The 18,925-nt window shown below is 41.6% G+C and overlaps 1 protein-coding gene across 1 annotated transcript in view; it reads left to right on the top strand.

The window, feature by feature from the left end:
* lrp5 (low density lipoprotein receptor-related protein 5) overlaps window positions 1-18,925 on the top strand; it is a 140,421-nt gene that overhangs the window by 104,538 nt on the left and 16,958 nt on the right. Inside the window, exons 14-21 of the mRNA XM_023267413.3 lie at window positions 792-927; window positions 1,155-1,399; window positions 3,840-4,024; window positions 4,518-4,666; window positions 4,905-5,082; window positions 9,907-10,103; window positions 10,523-10,728; window positions 10,878-11,068. Of these exons, the coding sequence (XP_023123181.1) occupies window positions 792-927; window positions 1,155-1,399; window positions 3,840-4,024; window positions 4,518-4,666; window positions 4,905-5,082; window positions 9,907-10,103; window positions 10,523-10,728; window positions 10,878-11,068 (1,487 nt within the window). The remainder of the gene's footprint in view (window positions 1-791; window positions 928-1,154; window positions 1,400-3,839; window positions 4,025-4,517; window positions 4,667-4,904; window positions 5,083-9,906; window positions 10,104-10,522; window positions 10,729-10,877; window positions 11,069-18,925) is intronic.

The following is an 18,925-nucleotide window of genomic DNA, read 5'->3' as shown; positions in this document are numbered from 1 at the left end:
GCTGCTCCTTTAGCACACTGGACGTCTACTGTTATATAGCAGATAAATTCTCTATATAAAGTCACAATACTTTAACTGTTAGAACTTTATCTGTTCTATTGTGTTGAACTGCAGGTTTAACATTTTCTTAGATCTGTTTGATTATACTAATTATATGGACAGATTATTGATAATATTTATGTATGTTTCAAATAGAATGTGATTTTTTTTCCAGGACAAGTAATCATGACATCTGCTAACTAGAAAAGCACTCAGAGAGCACAGTTCTCCGCCAAGGCTGCTCAGTCGTATCGTTTCCGACAACTGAAATCTTTAAAAAAAATTTGTGCACCCCAACTAAAAGCTGCATCACTGCCAAAATCTAATCAGTTGGTCCTTGTGTCATTTCTGACTTTCGATAAAAAGTTCATCCAAATCCATGAATCCATTTTTGAGTAATGTTCCTAACAGACACGCTAACCAACACAGATCGTCACTTAACTCCGCCGAGGCTCCGCCACCTTGGCCAGGTAACAATTAACATTAAGGCACATTTTTGTTGTTTCATACTGTCATATATTGCAGCCTCGGTTTTGTTTTGGTTTCTTTTATGATTTAATTATCTTGGTTTGTAACATGTTTTCATGCCTGCTTCAACTTGGCGTTGACTTGATCTCACAACTGCTCAAACTTACGCTCGTTTCAGTCTCAACCTTGCCATATTGGTGTGGTTGCAACCTGCATTAAATTAGAAAAAACATAAAGCAGTTGTTTTATTTTGTAAAGATTCTATTATCTTTTTTTCTCCTCAGGGACAATATCAGGAGCATTTCTCTGGGTACCAACAGCAACGATGTGGCCATTCCTCTGACAGGCGTTAAGGAGGCCTCTGCTCTTGACTTTGATGTCTCTGAAAGGAGAATATACTGGACGGACATACAAGCCAAGGTGGGCTAGACTGTAGAAATTTATTGAAATTTGAATTTTTCTTCTGACAGATTGGGAGACACACAAGAAATTGTTTTTAAAAAAAAAAATTGCTTTACCTGAACTATGATGAGGAAGGCTGGGACTTGCAGTGCTTTATTTGTTTAAGTTTTAGGTTGAATGGGAAATAGCTGTTTTTCTTTGTGTATTTCTCACTCTCTCTTTTTACTCCTCTCTCTTTCTGTTAGACAATAAGCAGAGCATATATGAATGGCAGCTCTGTAGAACATGTTATAGAATTTGGACTGGACTACCCAGAAGGCATGGCAGTTGACTGGATGGGTCGTAACATCTACTGGGCAGATACAGGCACTAACCGGATAGAGGTGTCCCGGTTGGATGGCCAGCACCGCCAGGTTCTAGTCTGTAAGGATCTTGACAACCCACGTTCATTGGACAATCCACGCTCACTGGCACTGGACCCAGCCAATGGGTAAGACCACACCTTTTAAAAAGTAACTGATCATTAAAGTTCCTTCATATATTTTTTTACGTTGTAGGCTGAGAAGTTGCAGTGCAAGAACGAAGTAATTTCTCCAGAAATGGCTTTTAAAGGCTCAACTGAAGTCTGCTATTGATCACATAGACAAAGAAAAGGCCTTCTGGGGGAAAGTTCTGTGGTCAGATGAAACAGAAATTCAGCTATTTGCCGACAATGGCCAGCAGTATGTTTGGCAGAGAGAAGGTGGGGTCCTTAAAGTGGTGGTGGTAGTATTATGTTCTGGTGCTGTTTTGCTTAAACTAGTATTTTACACAAAATAAGTGAAATAATGAAGAATGAGGATTTCCTCCACATTGTTCAGGAAAACCTAAAATCATCAGCCAAAAGGTTGGACATGGACACACTTGGGTGTTCCAACAAGACAATGACCCCAAACATACATCAAAAGTGGTGAAGTAATGGCTAATTCGGGCTAGAACTAAAGGCCTTTGCACACTGTGCGATTTTAACAATCTTTTAAGTTCACAGCATGCTACACTGTACGAAATGAATCAAATAATCTTTGGCCACGACATGAAATTTGCTGTGTGCAGACTGTACGATGAAAACAAAGCTGAATTGCAGCCAATGATGTACGTGAGTCGGTGTGAATGTGCAATAAGCGTGCGCCATCCATCCATGAAGAATAAACAACCGAAGCATAAACTGAGCACCTACAATCACAGGGAAACTAGCGAAACATAAACTGATTATTTTTTTTTATTTAACAACATAAACAAAGTACTGTGGCCACTATTTACAGCAGTGGTTTGTGTGCGTTTGCTAGCCGCAAATGTTAGGTTACTAACCTGGGAGCTGCAATTCTGCCACTATATCCTTCCATGCTTCATCCTTTTTTTGTCCAGTTGTGGTATGAGCTGGAGGACAGATCAAAAAGACTTCTGCTGCCACAACTATACTAGGCTATCTTCTTTGTTTAAATCCCACATACCTGTTTTGATGCGTTTTGCCATTGTCGGTGCAAATCATCTATTTGGGTTTAGCGCCAGTGTCACGCTGATCAGTAAATCATTTCATACTGCATTTCTATTGGTTACTTAGTTGTTGTAGGTCGCAGCAGCAGTCACACTGTGAGACAATCACCCCAAATTTCTGACACTGTCAGAATTTGATTGCAGCTTGTCCTTGGTTGTAAGACCATGACAACGGCCGTCCTTGAACCTGTCTCACTGTGCGACGTAGGACCAACGATTTACAGCCACGACCTATGATATCGCCACGATTCTCTCACGATTGTTATCTTTCATCTGCGACGGCCGAAAATCGCACAATGTGTAGGGGCCTTAAGGTTTTCAGTTGGCCTTACTAAAGCACTAACCTAAACCCCATCGAGAATCTGTGGATTGTACTGAAAAAACAAGCTTGTGTCGGAAACCCAACAAATTTAGTTGAACTGCACCAATTCTGTCAGGAGGAGTGGTCAAAAATAGAAGCAGAAGCTTGTGGATGGCTACCAAAAGTGCCTTATTGAGGTTAAAATGGCCAAAGGACATTTACATATATATTAGTATTGCTGTATGTATATTTTTGACCCTGTAGATTTTGTCATATTTCAAGAAGACCTATAATAAATCTATGATAGAACCAAAATACATGATAAGACTGCCATCATATAAATGGTCTACAAGTGTATAGAAACTTTTGGTCACAACTGTAAAACAAAGTTTTTGCTGCAAACAAATAGACAAATTACATCAGTTTGTGAAGCACAACTGTGAAAGTAATTTACTGTCAGACATCTGTATTATGCTGGAGGTCAATATCTTTCAGGTGTATGAATGGGTGCCAGTGACTTCAAGTAGCATGTTTCTTTCTGTAGGGCTGAGGTAGTGACAGTTTGGTGATGTCAGTGTGCCACTATAATGGTACAATGGCTTGTGTCCCAACTCTTTTTTTCAGTACCCTCCAGCTGAGAGAGGACTGGTGCTATTAACGTTTTGGTAACAAGGCCGCCATTATCTCTGTGGATAACCAAATCACGCCTAGACACCTTATTCTGTCTTTGTCAGCCTATATGTGTGTATGATTGTATGAAAGTTAAGTACATGTACCAACATGCCTAATTGTCACTTACTTGGTGATGTCTTCATAATGTCAAAGCCCTGAAAAATCAGCACGCTTGCCTGATAGCATCTCATGTCACTTCATGATCATACCATGTTCAAACGTTAAAAGACATCAAAATAAAGTTGTTTTCTTTCTTCTTTTTCTTTCATGAACTTGAAGTTACAAAATGGAAAAGGGTTCCCTGTCAGGAATAGATGATCCAGTTTAATGAAAATGCATCAGAAAAAACAAACTGACTTTTCACATTGAAATGGATAACTTGCTCATGTGTGTCCCAGGCTGAAATGGTGTTTTGTGTCCTCAGTTACATGTATTGGACAGAGTGGGGAGGTCGACCTCGCATAGCCAGAGCCTATATGGATGGCAGCACCATCATGACCCTGGTGGACAAAGTAGGCCGTGCCAATGGGCTGACCATTGACTATGTAGATAATCGACTCTATTGGACTGACTTGGACACATGCATGATTGAAAGCACCAATATGCAAGGTTTGAACACATACACCAACGCTCATCAACCTAGCTAGCATACATGGCACAATAACACACTAAACCTTTTTTTTTTTTTTTTTACATCAAAAACTTCAAGATGGTTTTTTTGTTTGTAGATATAAAATCTATGCCTAAATTGAAATTATTGAAACACATATGTCTAGCATTGGCTATAACTGGAATGCATACCCTGTAGCCTCTGCTGTGATATTATGGTTGAGACAGATTACAGACACAATATGAAGCTATGTAGATGATTGTTGACTCACATTCAAGGACACACCTTGTAAGTGCATATATGCTGTCATATCTTCTGCAGGTAAACTTCTGCAAATTCCAGTAATTGTTGGAATTCTGATGATGCAACCACGGCCAATCTACAGTTGGTTACAAATCTAAAATGCTGGTCTTGATGCTTGAAAGCTGATATGGTCATGAGAAGATGAAGAATTCTTAAGCAAGTGCATATATGTTGTCTTATCTTCTGCAGGCCTTCAGAGAGAGATCATAGTAGATGACCTCCCTCACCCCTTTGGTCTGACACAGTACCGAGATTTTATCTACTGGACTGATTTTAATCTCCGCAGTATTGAACGGGCAGAAAAACGCAGTGGACTTAACCGCACTGTGGTGCTACAGGTATGGGACCAATTTAATCTATGTGTCAAGCCCATAACCAAAGTGTGTGTGTTTTTTTACTGTTTTTTTACTTCTGATATTTTACGTTAAATGCTTTTATTGAAATCTAGTGAATATTCTAGTGTATTTTTTCGGCATTAAAATGATCATTGAACATTGTCTTCAAATACGGTCCGTCATCGTATATTCAGGACAAGAGATGCTGAGCTGTACTGCTTTTACATCCCTGTGTCCTCAGGGCCAGCTAGAGCTGATGCTGGACATTCTGGTGTTCCACTCCTCACGTCAGGATGGTACCAATGAGTGCTTGCATAACAACGGCAACTGTGCCCACCTCTGCCTGGCTTCACCTGCTGGTGCCAGGTGCCGCTGTGCTTCCCACTATACCTTGAACCACGATGGACGAAACTGTAGCTGTGAGTATGGAAAGCATTTCAAGAGAAACACAAGTTTGGCTGGAAAGGTCATTGATTTAAATCCCAAAACTGCCTGTAAACATGTATTAGGACTTGACAATATAGCTGAAAAACTTGCTGAAATGTTTAATGTGGGTCAATACTGATAATTATTGGTATTTTTTAATATCCTACTTTTAAAAAAGATCAGTAGTAAAAAGGTTTAGTTTAATTTTAACTACTTTAAGGTACACATCACACACACACACACACACACACACACTTATATATAGATGGTTTAAATACATATACCAACACTTGTTCCTTAAGTCGTCTGCTTATGGTCATTCTGGAGACTTTGTCAGAATCTGATCTAGACGCATTAATGTCTGTCTGAAGATCAGCAGTGGTCCTTCTTAAGTCTGTAGCACTTGAAATCTTACCTTAAGGTGCGTGTCATCTGCTTCACCTAGCTTTCGTTTTCGGGACTCTTCCTTGGGGCATTTTGTATGTATCGGTCTCTGCAATTGAGTCCAAGGCATACTTGACCACAGTGTGAGAATACTTTATGCCCTATTTGTCTCAGCATCATGAAGTGCTTTAATTCAGACACTCTTTTTCTTAGTGTGTTCCCTATGCGTCAGCATTTTGAACTGGAGTGAGGAATTTCAAACTGAATTAAAGCTGCAAGCAGCATTGAATGGGTCCTCGCATCCTTGCTTGTCAGTGAATCCAAGCATGTCCATCAGGCAATGCTGCTACTGAGAGTGTATTTAGGCCTATGAATGTGACGAGGGCTGGATTCTTAGCACACATGTTATGTTTTAGCCAGATTGGCGCATGTACAGGCTAGTTATGCAGCACTTCCTGTCCATCCACCAGGTGACACTATCACTGTGACTTGGTCTATGGAATTCATCTGGGCCGGACTCTGATCACACATGTAAAGTTTGAGACATATTGCAACACGTACAGGAGATTTACACAAGACTTCCTGCTACGTGGCAAAGCATCAAAGTTCAAGTTGGCCGCCAAGGCCACGCCCTTTCACTTTTGTGTACAAATTTCGCAAATTTTCAACCTTAAACTGTGCTATATATATTGGCCAAATTTCAGGTGTTTTTGAGTTACTACCTGCGAGGAATTAATTTCTGAAAATGACTAAAAACACCAAATATCTGATATTTAATTCAAAATGGTGGACTTCCTGTTGGATTTACAGTATGGATCCAAGAGACATTTTTGTTCAAACTATATATGCATGCCAAATTTCGTAGACATAGGTAAAACTTGCTGCCAAGGCTGTTTATTAAAATGTTGCAGGGGGTGCTATGGCACATGATGTGAATGTATTTTGTCATCTGGATGTAATCCCAGCAGGGCTGTGATTAAGCATTTTAAGTTTTGGCAGATTGGAGCATGCAGAAGATAGTTACACAGCATTTGATGTTTCATGGCGAAGTATCAAAATTCTAGGGGCTGCGATGGCCATGCCCTCAGACTTTTGTGGAAGGTTTTGATAACTTTTGATCACTAATACCTGGTGTATATACTGGCCAAACTTGAGATCTGTTGGAGTTACCCTAGAAGAATTTATAGCTCTTGAAAAAGTCAAAAATTACCCAAAATCTCACACTTAATACAAAATGGCGGACTTCCTGTTGGGTTTAGGGTATGACTCCAGGAGGCTTTTTTGTGCATCATGTTGTGATCTATATGTCTCCCAAATTTCGTGGACGTAGGTGAAATGTGTCGTGGACACTATTTGTTAAAAATGCTGCAGGGGTCGCTATGGCACATGCTGTGCCGAGATGCAGACAGTATTCTTCTTTGGGTTGATTGTGATGTGTGTGGTAATTTTGGTGAGGTTTTGAGCATTCTTAACCTGTCAAAAAGTACTTTGTCATGGCAACGATGCATTGCCACAGCAACAGCGTTGTATGAAATGTCAAAATCTTGACATTGTTGCATTGTCAAGGGGTGAAGAGCTGACCAATTTCCAGAACAAAGTTTGGGGCCATGGTGAGTGCAAATGTACTGCCTCAAGCTTCCTTTTACCAATAGGTGGCGCTGTGACTATTTCTAAATTTTTGAGTGTGGATGTCTTCAAACTGGGCCCAGTGTCCAGCATGTGAAGTTTGGGGCCGATATGATCATATGCATCTGAGATAAAAACACTTCAGTAGTCATGGCAAGACATCGAAATTCGCCACACTGCCACAGACACACCTTTTGATGACAAGTTACCATTTTCTCCATGAATCATCATCAACGTCTTTAGGCTTATGTCACCACGTTTGAGATGAATATGGGCAACGGGCTAACAATAGTAAATCAAAGTGTAAAAAAAATGACATTTCCTGTTTCCAGCAGGTGGCGCTATGACTGTGAATGTATTTCATCATATGGATGTGATCAGGGCAGGACACAGATCATACATGTACAATTTCAGGCAGATTTGAGCATTCAAGACATTTACATAGCCATGTAAACCACAAGCCACTGCCATTGACTTATATAGAACATTTTGATAACTTTCGATTACTAAGGCCTGTTGTATGTACTGGCCAAATCTGATGTGATTTGGAGCTACGTCCTTTGAGTTTATAGCTCTTGAAAATGAGCAAAAATCATCAAATTTCAAACAGTCAATTCAAAATAGCAGACTTCCTGTTGGGTTTAGGATATGGCTGTCACTGACTTTTTTGTGAATTCAAGCATGTCCACCAGGTAGTGCTGCAACGGAGAGTTTATTTTAGCCTATGGATGTGATGAGGGCCAGACTCTGATCACATTTGTAAAGTTTCAGGCAGATTGGAACATGTCCAGGCTAGATATGCAGCATGTCCTGTCCATCCACCAGGTGGCACTATTACTAGGACTGTATATTGGTCTATGGAATTCATCAGGGCCGGACTCTGATCACACGTGAAGTTTGAGGCAGATTGGACCATGTACAGGCCAGTTACACAGTATTTCCTGTGTCATGGCGAAATGTCGAAATTCTGGGAGCCGCCATTTCCACGCCTTCAGAGTGTTGGAGCATTTTGATAACTTTTCATCACCCATGCCTGCTGTACATCCTGGCCAAATTTGAGCTCTCTCGGGGTTACCCTTTTTGAGTTTATAGCTCTTGAAAATGTCCATAATTGACCCAAAATTGTCAAAAATATAACACATCATTCAAAATGGCTGACTTCCTGTTGGGTTTTGGGCATGGGTGACAATGACATGTTTGTGCATCTTGACAAGTTACATATGCCTACCAAAGTTCATAGCTGTAGCTGGCACGTACTGGCCGTAGTTCCTGTTTGAAATTTTCCAGGTGACACTATGGCGCCATTTTGGCACATACATGTGCAGTTCCCCTAAAATATCAAATATGCCGCCAGTCCTGATGTGTGTGGAAATTTTGGCAAGCGTTTGAGCATTCCTAACCTGTCAAAAAGTACAAAAAATCTTTACACTGTGGCATCGTCAAGGTGTGAAGACTGAGCTGACCAATTTCCAAAATGATATGACAAAGTTTTGGACAATGGTATGTGCAAATGTTATGACAATAACTTCATATTGTCAATAGGTGGAGCTATGAGTATTTCTAAATTTATGAGTGTGGATGTGTTCAGACCCAGACTGGTGTCCATCACATGAAGTTTGGTCCAGACTGGATCGTGTGCAGCTGAGATATGAGTAGTTCAGTTTTTATGGCGAGACATCAAAATTTGCGATGCCTCCACAGACACGCCCTTTAATGACGAGTCACCATTTTCTCTGAGAATCATCATCGTGTTGAGGCTTATGTCACCACATTTGAGGTGAATATAATCAACTGGCAAAGAATAGTACATTAAAGTGTAAATAATGGCTATTTCCTGATACCACAACGTGGCGCTATGACTTTGAATGAATATAACCATATGGATGTTGTCAGGGCAGGAGTTTGATCAAACGTAAAGTTTCAGGCGAGTTTACAGGAGAGTTAGACAGCACTTCCTGTTTCATGGCAAAGAATCAATAGTTGTGGTGGACGCCATGACCATGCCCTTTGACTTATGTAGAACCTGTTGTATATACTGGCCAAATTTGAGGTTTCTTGGACATACCGCCAATGAGGAATTAACCTCAAAGAGATTTCACAACTAATTCAAAATGACCGACTTCCTATTGGCTTTACAGTATGGCTGTAATTGACTGTTTTTGTGTGTCCCGATGTGCTTCATATGCCTACCAAATTTTGTAGCTGTAGATCAAATGTCCTGCCTACTGGGTTAAGACCACATTTTGCAATTTTTCAGAGGGCGCTATGGAACCCTTTTTTTCACACACATGCGCAAGTTCCATAAAATATCAAATTTTTTGCCAGTCCTGATGTGTGTGCAAAGTTTCACACGTTTTCAAGTATCTTTAGGGTGCCAAATTTGAGTTTCAAAAGACGGGAAAAGAGTGAATAAGACGAAGAAGAAACCCACGGGTTTCAATAGGTGCAATAGCCAATTTCTGCTGTTCTGATGGGTGCGTGTGTGTGTGTGTGTGTGTGTGTGTGTGTGTGTGTGTGTGTGTGTGTGTGTGTGTGTGTGTGTGTGTGTGTGTGTGTGTGTGTGTGTGTGTGTGTGTGTGTGTGTGTGTGTGTGTGTGTGTGTGTGTGTGTGGGTGGGTGGGTGGGTGTCCTTAGGTTTTGTGATATGGGTTTTGACCATGCATGTTTGTCTTTGTATTTTGCAATGCGCATTAAGCCAACATCTCTTTGCCAGAGAGGATACTGTGTTCACTCCTTTCCCCATCACTCTTCTCCACACCCCAAACCACCTCTTCGTCAAACCCCACACTCCTACGTGCTGTCCATAGCTCCTTCTAGTTTCCTGCTCTTCAGTCAGAAGGCTAGTATCAGCAGAATGGTTTTAGGAGAGCAGAGTCCTGACATCATCCTGCCTATACATGTCCTGAGGAATGTCCGAGGTGTCAACTATGATCCACTGGACCGCCTTGTCTACTGGCTGGATGGACGGCAGAACATAAGGAGGGCCAGGGATGATGGAGCCATGGTAACACCATGCACACACTGACAACATATGAGACCTATACATAGTAGGTGGTAGTGGATATATATATATAAATTGTTTTTGTGGAAATGTAATATCAAATTAACTTTTAATGTATTACTGACGGGGGTCAGTAATAATGCTGTCTGTCTGTAGGTCAGGAAATTGCACATATTGGCTTTGTCTAAGTATTCATTGTAGCTAAAGTGCTAAAAATCCATTATGTGAATCAGAGTAAAAACTGATATCAGCAATGAAGGTTATTCTTATTTATACAGCTTCATACAAGAGTTAGACTAGTCAGTCTGAGTTAGACAGCATATCTGCTGTAGTAGTTAGGCAGAGTCAGTTATGAAAGTTTCACATGATTGTAAGTAAATATTAAAATGAGTGAATTGTTACCTTTCTATGTTTTCCTTCAGTCTTCAATGATACTAAGCAGCACTGCTCATCCTGTGGACAACCAGCTTCATGACTTGAGCCTGGACCCGTACAGTCGGCATATTTACTGGACCTGTGAGACAACCAACACAATCAACGTACAGAGGATGGATGGTCACACTGTGGGTGTGGTCATCAAGGACGACACAGACAAGCCACGGGCCATCGTGGTCAATGCTGAGAAAGGGTGAACTTATTTTAAATTTTGTGGTTGCAGTTGTATATATGCTTAGTTACATGACAAAACGAGTGGCAACTTGCTGGAGTATCATAGTGGCACGGAGAGCAGAGGCAAACTGCGGTGACCTATGTAAACATGTCTGTCCCCCTCTGTAGGTACATGTATTTCACCACAGTGCAGGAGCGCTCAGCTAAGATTGAAGGAGCCAGCCTGGATGGGACAGAGAGAGAGTCTTTGTTCACCACTGGTCTGATAAGACCAGTAGCTCTGGCTCTTGACAATAAAATAGGAAAGCTGTTTTGGGTCGATGCTGACCTCAAACGCATCGAGAGCAGTGACCTGACAGGTGAGTTAGCATGAACAGAAATAATTAATGAGAAAAAATAGCGTATTAATACACATTTTGATGAAAAAATTAAATAGTGGTACCATCACACAGCGGTGGAAAAACGTTTTCAGACATCCTTAAAATTTTACACACAATCTCAAATACTATCATGAAATATTTGTGGAAAAATCTTTTTTGGTGTTTCAAAAGGTGTGGCTGCGTTAGACAGACACAAACAAAAGAAAATTATATATTTTTTTGTTTATTGTTCACAAGAAAAACTAACAAACTAAATTCTTGACAGTTTCAATTTGTTGTCAACAAAATTGTTGGCGCCTGATTCCTCAGGAAGCTGCGTCAGGCTCTTCTCGCCCAAAAGCTGTCTCTGTTGGGCCCTCCCCACATGGTGTGTAATGTGGGTGGGCCATGTGAAGTCCGCAGAGATGTGGATCCCGAGGAACCTGAAGCTCTCCACCCTCTCTACCTCCTCTCCATCGATGTAGAGGGCGGAGTGCTCACTTCGCTTTGATCTTAAAAATCCAAGACCATCTCCTTGGTCTTTCTGGACCAAAGAAATGAAAATACTAATATGTATTATTATTTTCTATAAGTAAGTGCTTTATAGAAAATACTAATACGTTTCTCAGACATCTGAAAAGACAGGGCACCTTCCACAGATGAGACTGCACTATTAGTTGTCAGAGTTGTGTCTTTTACAAAAGAAAAAGACAAAAGTGTATGATTTGTAGATATCTGAAAAACTCACTCTTGTGTAGCTCATATCGCTGCTGTAACTGCTGAGAGAAGAGCAAAGTCTGGCCAACAAATAAGTCTCCCAGTTTTGTCAGCCCATGGGTATACTAAGTTCTGAATCATCGGTCTAGTCAGCCTGGCAAGGAGTCCGGGCCACCCAAAATAGAGTAAGAGAAGATGTTAGGTGGACATGACCCTCATGATGTGAAGGGATCTCCAAGCTTTAACTGTGCTTAAAGTAATGGGGTTAGTACAGAGTTTCTTAGTCACATCAGAATTGTTCGCAAACAACAGGTTAAACAGTGGACATTTGGACTGAGAGAATTCTACATCAAGCCAAATGGAGGCTGGATCTTGTTTAAGCCAGTCAGCTCTCACCCGTAGGTGAGCTGCAAGCAGATATAGTCTCACATGGGTGAAGAAAATGTTGCAGAAATTAGCCTCATACAGCTGCACCAAACAATGTAGATAAAAGTGGAGAGTGCAACACACCTAATGTTAGAAACTACACTATATAATTAAAATTGCACTCATTGATTTAGGGGCACCATTCTCAGCTTGTCTTAGAAAATTATCATTTTAGACTAAGTCTCAAAGAGACTTTGATGAAAAAAAAATTGATCAGTCTCTTGTCTGAAAGTCTTAAGTTCTGATTTCATTGATCTCCAGTTCCCAAAACAAAGACATACACGGTAGATTGGAGTAGTAGTATCTTTGCTTGAAGTCTATTATGTAGTCCGCCATGAACAGCACTGCGTCTTTGGATATTGAGTCAAAAGAGGAGTATGCTTCATAAGTGCTGTCTTTTTCTTCTCTTAAGAATACCGCGTCCATCTTAGCAAGCAAGGTTTCCATACCATTGTTCAGATCGTCCACGGGTATTTCCAAAGCATTCTTGGCTCTCCCCTCGAGCCCCAGCGCCACCGCGAGTGCCTGCTTCTTTTGGTCAAAGTCCTCCAAATACTGACTTGATTTTTCCAGCACTTGTATGGCCTGGCTTCATCAAACTTTGGCGGTACTCTGTTTTTTTTAGGTAGGATGGTTTTTTGGGTAACCATCCTCTGCTACCATGTAAATGCCAAAAACGCAACGTTCTTGGTTTCCAGGAAGGTTTATTTCGCCACTATGTTCGTTGCCGAGCTAAACGGTGACAGAGAAGTCTCGCAGATTCTCGTGGTATCACATTACCTCGCACAGGAAGTTAATAGAGATGAGAACTGCACCAGTCAAAGTGGGATGGATGCCATCTCCTAATTAGACCAGGTTTTCCCCCAAAAAGAGCTCCAATTGTCTATAAAGCCCACGTCGTTTGCCGGACACCACCTCGACAACCGGCAGTGAAATGACGACATGCGGCTAAACATATCTTCATGGTCAGATCAGGCAAGGTCCAGAGAAAACTACCGAGTCTGACATAGTTTTGGCAAAGTTACACACCGATGCCACCCTAACTTTGGTGACCTCCGATTGGTGTAACCTGGTGTCATTCCTGCCAATGTGAATAATAATATTACTATCCTTAGCCAACAGTTTCAAATTTGATTCTATGTTGCCTGCTCTGGCCCCTGGGAGGCATTTGACTATTGTCGCTGGTGCCGCTAACTTCACATTTCTGACTATGGAGCAACCAAAGTTGGTTTCTCAGCGGGTGTGTCGTTGAGTGGGGAAAAATGATTGGGAACGTGAAGCGGTTGGTGGTGAGCCGGGACCAGCGGGTTTGAGCTTAGGACTATGTTTCTTACAAGCTGTCACCCAGCCACCCTGGCTTCTCGGCTGCTGGGGAGCTGCTACGGGACGGCGAGCTGAAGCTACATTAGCAGCTATGCTATTGCGGGCTGCACTGGCTGGGGGGGCCTGGCTAGCTGCTAGAGGGTTGCTTTCAGGTTGCAAACATATATTGAGATAGATAGGACATTTAAATTCCTAGTTCTTATTCAACAACATTTTGATTGTTTCTGAACATGTTCAGTGAGGTTTAGTCTTATTGAACTGTTTCACCATGATGATCATGCTCAGTTTTATTATTATTATTATTATTATTATTATTATTATTATTATTGCTTTAACAGAGTAATAATTTTGTATTTTGTCCATTTTAGGCATACGTTTCAGTTAGGTCAGTCACATTATTCTGCTCTCCCTAACGTCTTGTCAAGTTGGCAGGTAGTTAACAGTCTTCATACAAAGACAACACTTCGTGGGTTCAGGCCACGCTTTATTGTCTCTACATGAATAACTGTAAAACTGAAAATACAAGAAAAGCACCATCAGTAACGACACACACGAAAATACGCGCATAAACAAAGTCCGCTAGCGTGATGCTAATTCATATGGGAAAACCCATTGACATGCTAACAGTTAGCATTGCAGTTGCGGAAAATAGTATAACAGAATTAAACTGAGCAGCATTTTACTTGCTTAATGCAATAACACAAATGGTAATTAATTCAGTACTCACAGGCATATATTTTCCTCACTCTGAAAAAAGGGAACAACAATAAGAACTCTGAAAACTCTGCCGCAATTTCCCCTGTTGGTTGCTGAACCAAACAGAAAGTAGCTACGGATACCTGCAAGGCCCTTCTTCTTCTTCTTCTTCTTCTTCTTCTTCTTCTTCTTCTTCTTCTTCTTCTTCTTCTTCTTCTTATGAATTTCCGGCAGGCTGGATGCCTTGCAGCACATTGCTGCCTCTCGCAGGTCAGGGTGATAATGCAGAATTCAGATCGTTCCTACTTCCAAAGATGTAATTCTGTGGAGTTGATAAAGTGAAGGACTGCGTTCACCGTCCTTGCCTGGTTCTCTCTGGGATTAAGGAGACTCCTCATTGTGATTGATTCCATTCCCTCATGTGACATCTTGGCATATAACTGTGTTCTTTGTTCCTCAAACAGGCTGCACTCCATAAGCAGATGTTTCACAGTTTGCTGTTTCCCGCAAGCTCCACATAATCCGTTCTGAATCCATGTTTGCCGATTTTAGCTAAATCCCATGCCAGTCCACAGTGTCCAAGTCTTAGTCTTGTCATTAACACAGAGTGTTTTCGCTCATGTCCAAGGTAGCACTGGTCTGCCTTTACACTATTTTGTATTGAGAAGTAATACCGTCCTTTTTCACCATTCTCCCACTGCTTCTGCCACTGAGCTGTAATGACATCCCTGATGATGGAGCGACATTCAGATATCCCGATGCCCACAGTCAATTCAACATCCCTCCTTAATTCCCTTTTAGCTGCCATATCTGCCATCTCATTACCCTCTACCCCAATATGGGCGGGCACCCATAGAAACCCTATCATGCCTCCAGCCTGCTCAGTTCTATACAACAGAGTGAGGAGCTCCACCAACAAATCTGGTCAGGCCCCTGGATTGTTATCTCTCAAAGTCATTAGGACTGAAGCTGAGTCTGAGCATATGACCACCCTCTTCAGCTTGACCTCCTCCACCCACTGTAGAGCCCATATTATGGCAACTAACTCTGTTGTATACACCGACACCTCTCAGCCAGTCGCTTGAGCTGAACAATTTTAAAATCCGGGATGAAATAAGCAAGAATATCAGGGTCTCCTGATATTCTTGTTTTGGGATCTTGGGCCCCATCTGTATAGATCTGTAGATAATGCTCCCAGTTGCTTTTTAGTCTTTCCTTTACCAAGTCTGAGCCAACAGCACTTCCCTGTTTTTTTATGGTTTCCAGTATGCTGAAATCTATTTCTGGTGTTGGTAGGAGCCATGGAGGCACAGCTGGCCAGAGAACTTGAGGGGCCACCCCTACCTTTTCCAACTCCAGCTTCTCCATTCATTTACCCATATTAAGAATGAGACTTTTTTTTAGACTTTTCTCCCACTCCCCACTCCCAGGCATCATCAAGTACAGACTTTGCTGGGTGCTCTCCTTGATGTGCCTGCAGCTTAACAACATATTGCATTGCCAGTTTAGCCCGCCGAATTGCCAGAGGAGTTTCACCCATTTCAACAAGCAAAGCTGGGATTGGTGTAGTTCGGAGGGCCCCACAACATATTCTGAGTGCCTTTGCCTGAATTAAATCCAACCGTTTTAGATTTGTCTCTGCCGCTGTTCCAAAGCACACACATCCATAGTCTAGTCTTGACCTTATCATTGCCCTGTAAATCATTAATTGAGTGCCCCTTCCAGCACCCCAAGAGCTTCCTGACAGAGAACGCATTACATTCACCACTTTCTCACATTTATTCACAACATTATCGATATGTTTTTTCCATGTCAATTTTTCATCAAAATAAACACCCAAAAATTTGAATTCTCTTACCCTCTCAATTGCTTGTCCGTACATATATAATGCTTGAGGTTCAGTTTTCTTGTTACCAAAAATCACATACTTAGTTTTTTCCACTGATACTTTAAATCCCCATTTTCCACCCCATGTAACAATCTCGTTTAGGGCATCCTGCATTCGCTCAGTTATGTGTTTAATATTTCTCCCTCTTTTCCAAACCGCCCCGTCATCTGTGAACAGGGATAGTCCAAAACCAGACCCAAGGTCTTGAAAGATGTCATTAATCATCACATTAAATAATACTGGGCTGATACTCCCTTGGGGTGTTCCATTATCAATTGCTGTTCCATTTGAAGAAGCATTTCCAACCCTAACTTGAATCATCCTGTTCTGCAAGAACTCTTGAATCCAATTAAGCATATGCCCCCGTATTCCAGCCTCATGTAACTTTATAATAAGCCCTTCCTTCCACAGCATGTCATAGGCCTTCTCAATATCAAGAAATACAGCAACAAGTCCTTCTTTATTAGCAATGGCTTTCTTAAGATCCGACTCTAGGGAAATCACTGAGTCCATGGTGCTCCTCCCTCTGCGGAACCCACTTTGCCTTGGAGTGAACCAACCCTTCTTCTCCAACCTATATACTAATCTATCAGTGACCATCCTTTCCATAACTTTACATAGAACTGCTGTCAGAGTAATGGGTCTATATGACCCTGCCTTTGAAGCATCTTTCCCTGGCTTCAAAACTGGGACCACCACTGCCTGCTTCCAGGAACCAGGAAGAGTTCCCTCCTTCCAAATATTATTTATAAGCAACAATATTTCTTCTAACATTATATCACTTGTTCTCTTAAGGATCTCATAACTTATGCCATCCTTACCAGGGGCTGTTCTCCTGCCTTTATTAATTGCTCTATGCAATTCCTCCAATGAAAAATAGAGATTACAACTGTCGCTGTTATTATCATTTACCTCAATTTTATGCATATTTTGTTTAAATGACTCATTTCTTTTCCTTACCCCTTCTTCACCAAGGTTAACCCCACTACGGACAGACTTAAATTTAGCTTCACACAGTTTTGCTTTTTCCAGGTCACTTGTGTAAACCTTACCCTTTTCCTCTAACACTGGCATGTTGTTTTTCCTTAAAATTCTTGACATACGGTGTACTGCCTGCCACATCTCACCCAGTGTTGTTTCTATTCCTAATTTACCACATCTTCTCCAGCACTCCCTTTTTGCACTTTTAACCACCCTCCTAGCCTTCGCTCTCAGTCTCTTGTACTCTATTGCTCTACACTCCATAGGACTTTTTCTCAAAGCCCTATAGGCTTGATTCCTCTCTCATATCGCTTCATCACATGCTTTGTTCCACCATGGCACACTTATCTTCCTCGTAGGGTTATTCTTCACAGGGATACATTTACAAGCACTGCTCATAAGAGCTTCACATAAGCTGTTATTCCACTCATCTATTGTCCCTTCCCCCTTGACTCCCTCAATAGCTTTATTACAACTAACTAAAAATTGTTCCCAACCTTCCTTACCATAGTTCAGGTATTTTGTCCTTTCCTGCACTTCTGTGAATAAGGACTTTCCAAATCTCAGGAGAATTGGAAAATGATCACTGCCTATTGTATATCTGTCCATACAGTCCCATTCTCCCACCCTTGCCATATCACAGGAAGCTATTGCTAAATCTATACATGAACGTGCCTGTTCTAACATCAAACCTTGTTGGCCTACCGTCATTCAAACATATTAACCCACAGCTGTCCATAAATTCCTCTACAGTGCTCCCATTATTGTCTTTAGCTCTGCTGCCCCATAGGGGGTTGTGTCCATTGAAATCCCCTACCCAGAGAGCCCCTATTTGCTCCATAACTCCTTCTAATCCACTGATATTGATTTGCAAACATGGATTGTAAAAATTTACCCAGCTGTTCTTTGTCCATACCCTTACAACAACACACTCTAATGTACTCTTAATTTCCACCCTCTGGTACTGTACATCTGATCTTATAAATGTTGCACAGCCTCCTCCCGTTTCCCCCCCTCTATCTTGTCTGACACTTTCATACCCTGGGACCACAAAGTCTAAGCACGGCTTGAGCCATGTTTCCTGAATGCATAGCAATTCTGGTAAAACCTTAAATTCGTCGACAAATCTCTTAAATTCCTGCCCATTTGCTATCAAGCTCCTTGCATTCCATTGCAGGATGTACAACATCAGCAGTTTAACAATCATCTTCATTCATTTCCATGTTTCCTTCTTCAGCATAATCCTCACTTCTGTCTGTACACCTCCTTTCTTTCCTCCTCTTTTCATACACTACAAGCTTCTGCTTCATGTACATGTGCAGCTCCTCTGGGCCCAGAAATGCCTCCTCAAGAAATCTTTCCGCAGCATCAACTACCACTTTAATGATATCAGACCTTTTGGTTTGGTTTCTTGCTGCCCATAGTACATCTGCCATAAATGCAAGGAGTGACTGCGTCCCTATTATCTGCCTTGGAGCCACAGGCGGAGAGGAAGCAGCACTTGCTTCTACTGCCCTGGGAGGCTCCCCTGCTCCCCTTACTTTCTTCAAGGCGTTTGCATATGACATTTTCCCCTCTACTCTAATTTTTTCTACCTCCAAAGCCCTTACATGATGCTGACATCCTCTGACGGAGGCTACATGGTTCCCCCCACAGTTACAACACTTAACTTCCTCAGTCTGACACTGCACAGAGTCATGATCCCCTCCACATTTCCCGCACCTTTTATTTCCCCTACACACTGCAGCTACGTGCCCAAAGCGCTGGCACTTGTAGCAGCGCAGAGGGGGGCAAACATATTGCTTCACCTGGAAGCTCATATAGCC

This window comes from Amphiprion ocellaris, chromosome 3 (assembly GCF_022539595.1).
Source record: "Amphiprion ocellaris isolate individual 3 ecotype Okinawa chromosome 3, ASM2253959v1, whole genome shotgun sequence".
Lineage (NCBI taxonomy): Eukaryota > Metazoa > Chordata > Actinopteri > Pomacentridae > Amphiprion > Amphiprion ocellaris.
Note: the sequence above shows the minus strand (reverse complement) of the source record. Positions and strands in the feature narration are given on the sequence as shown.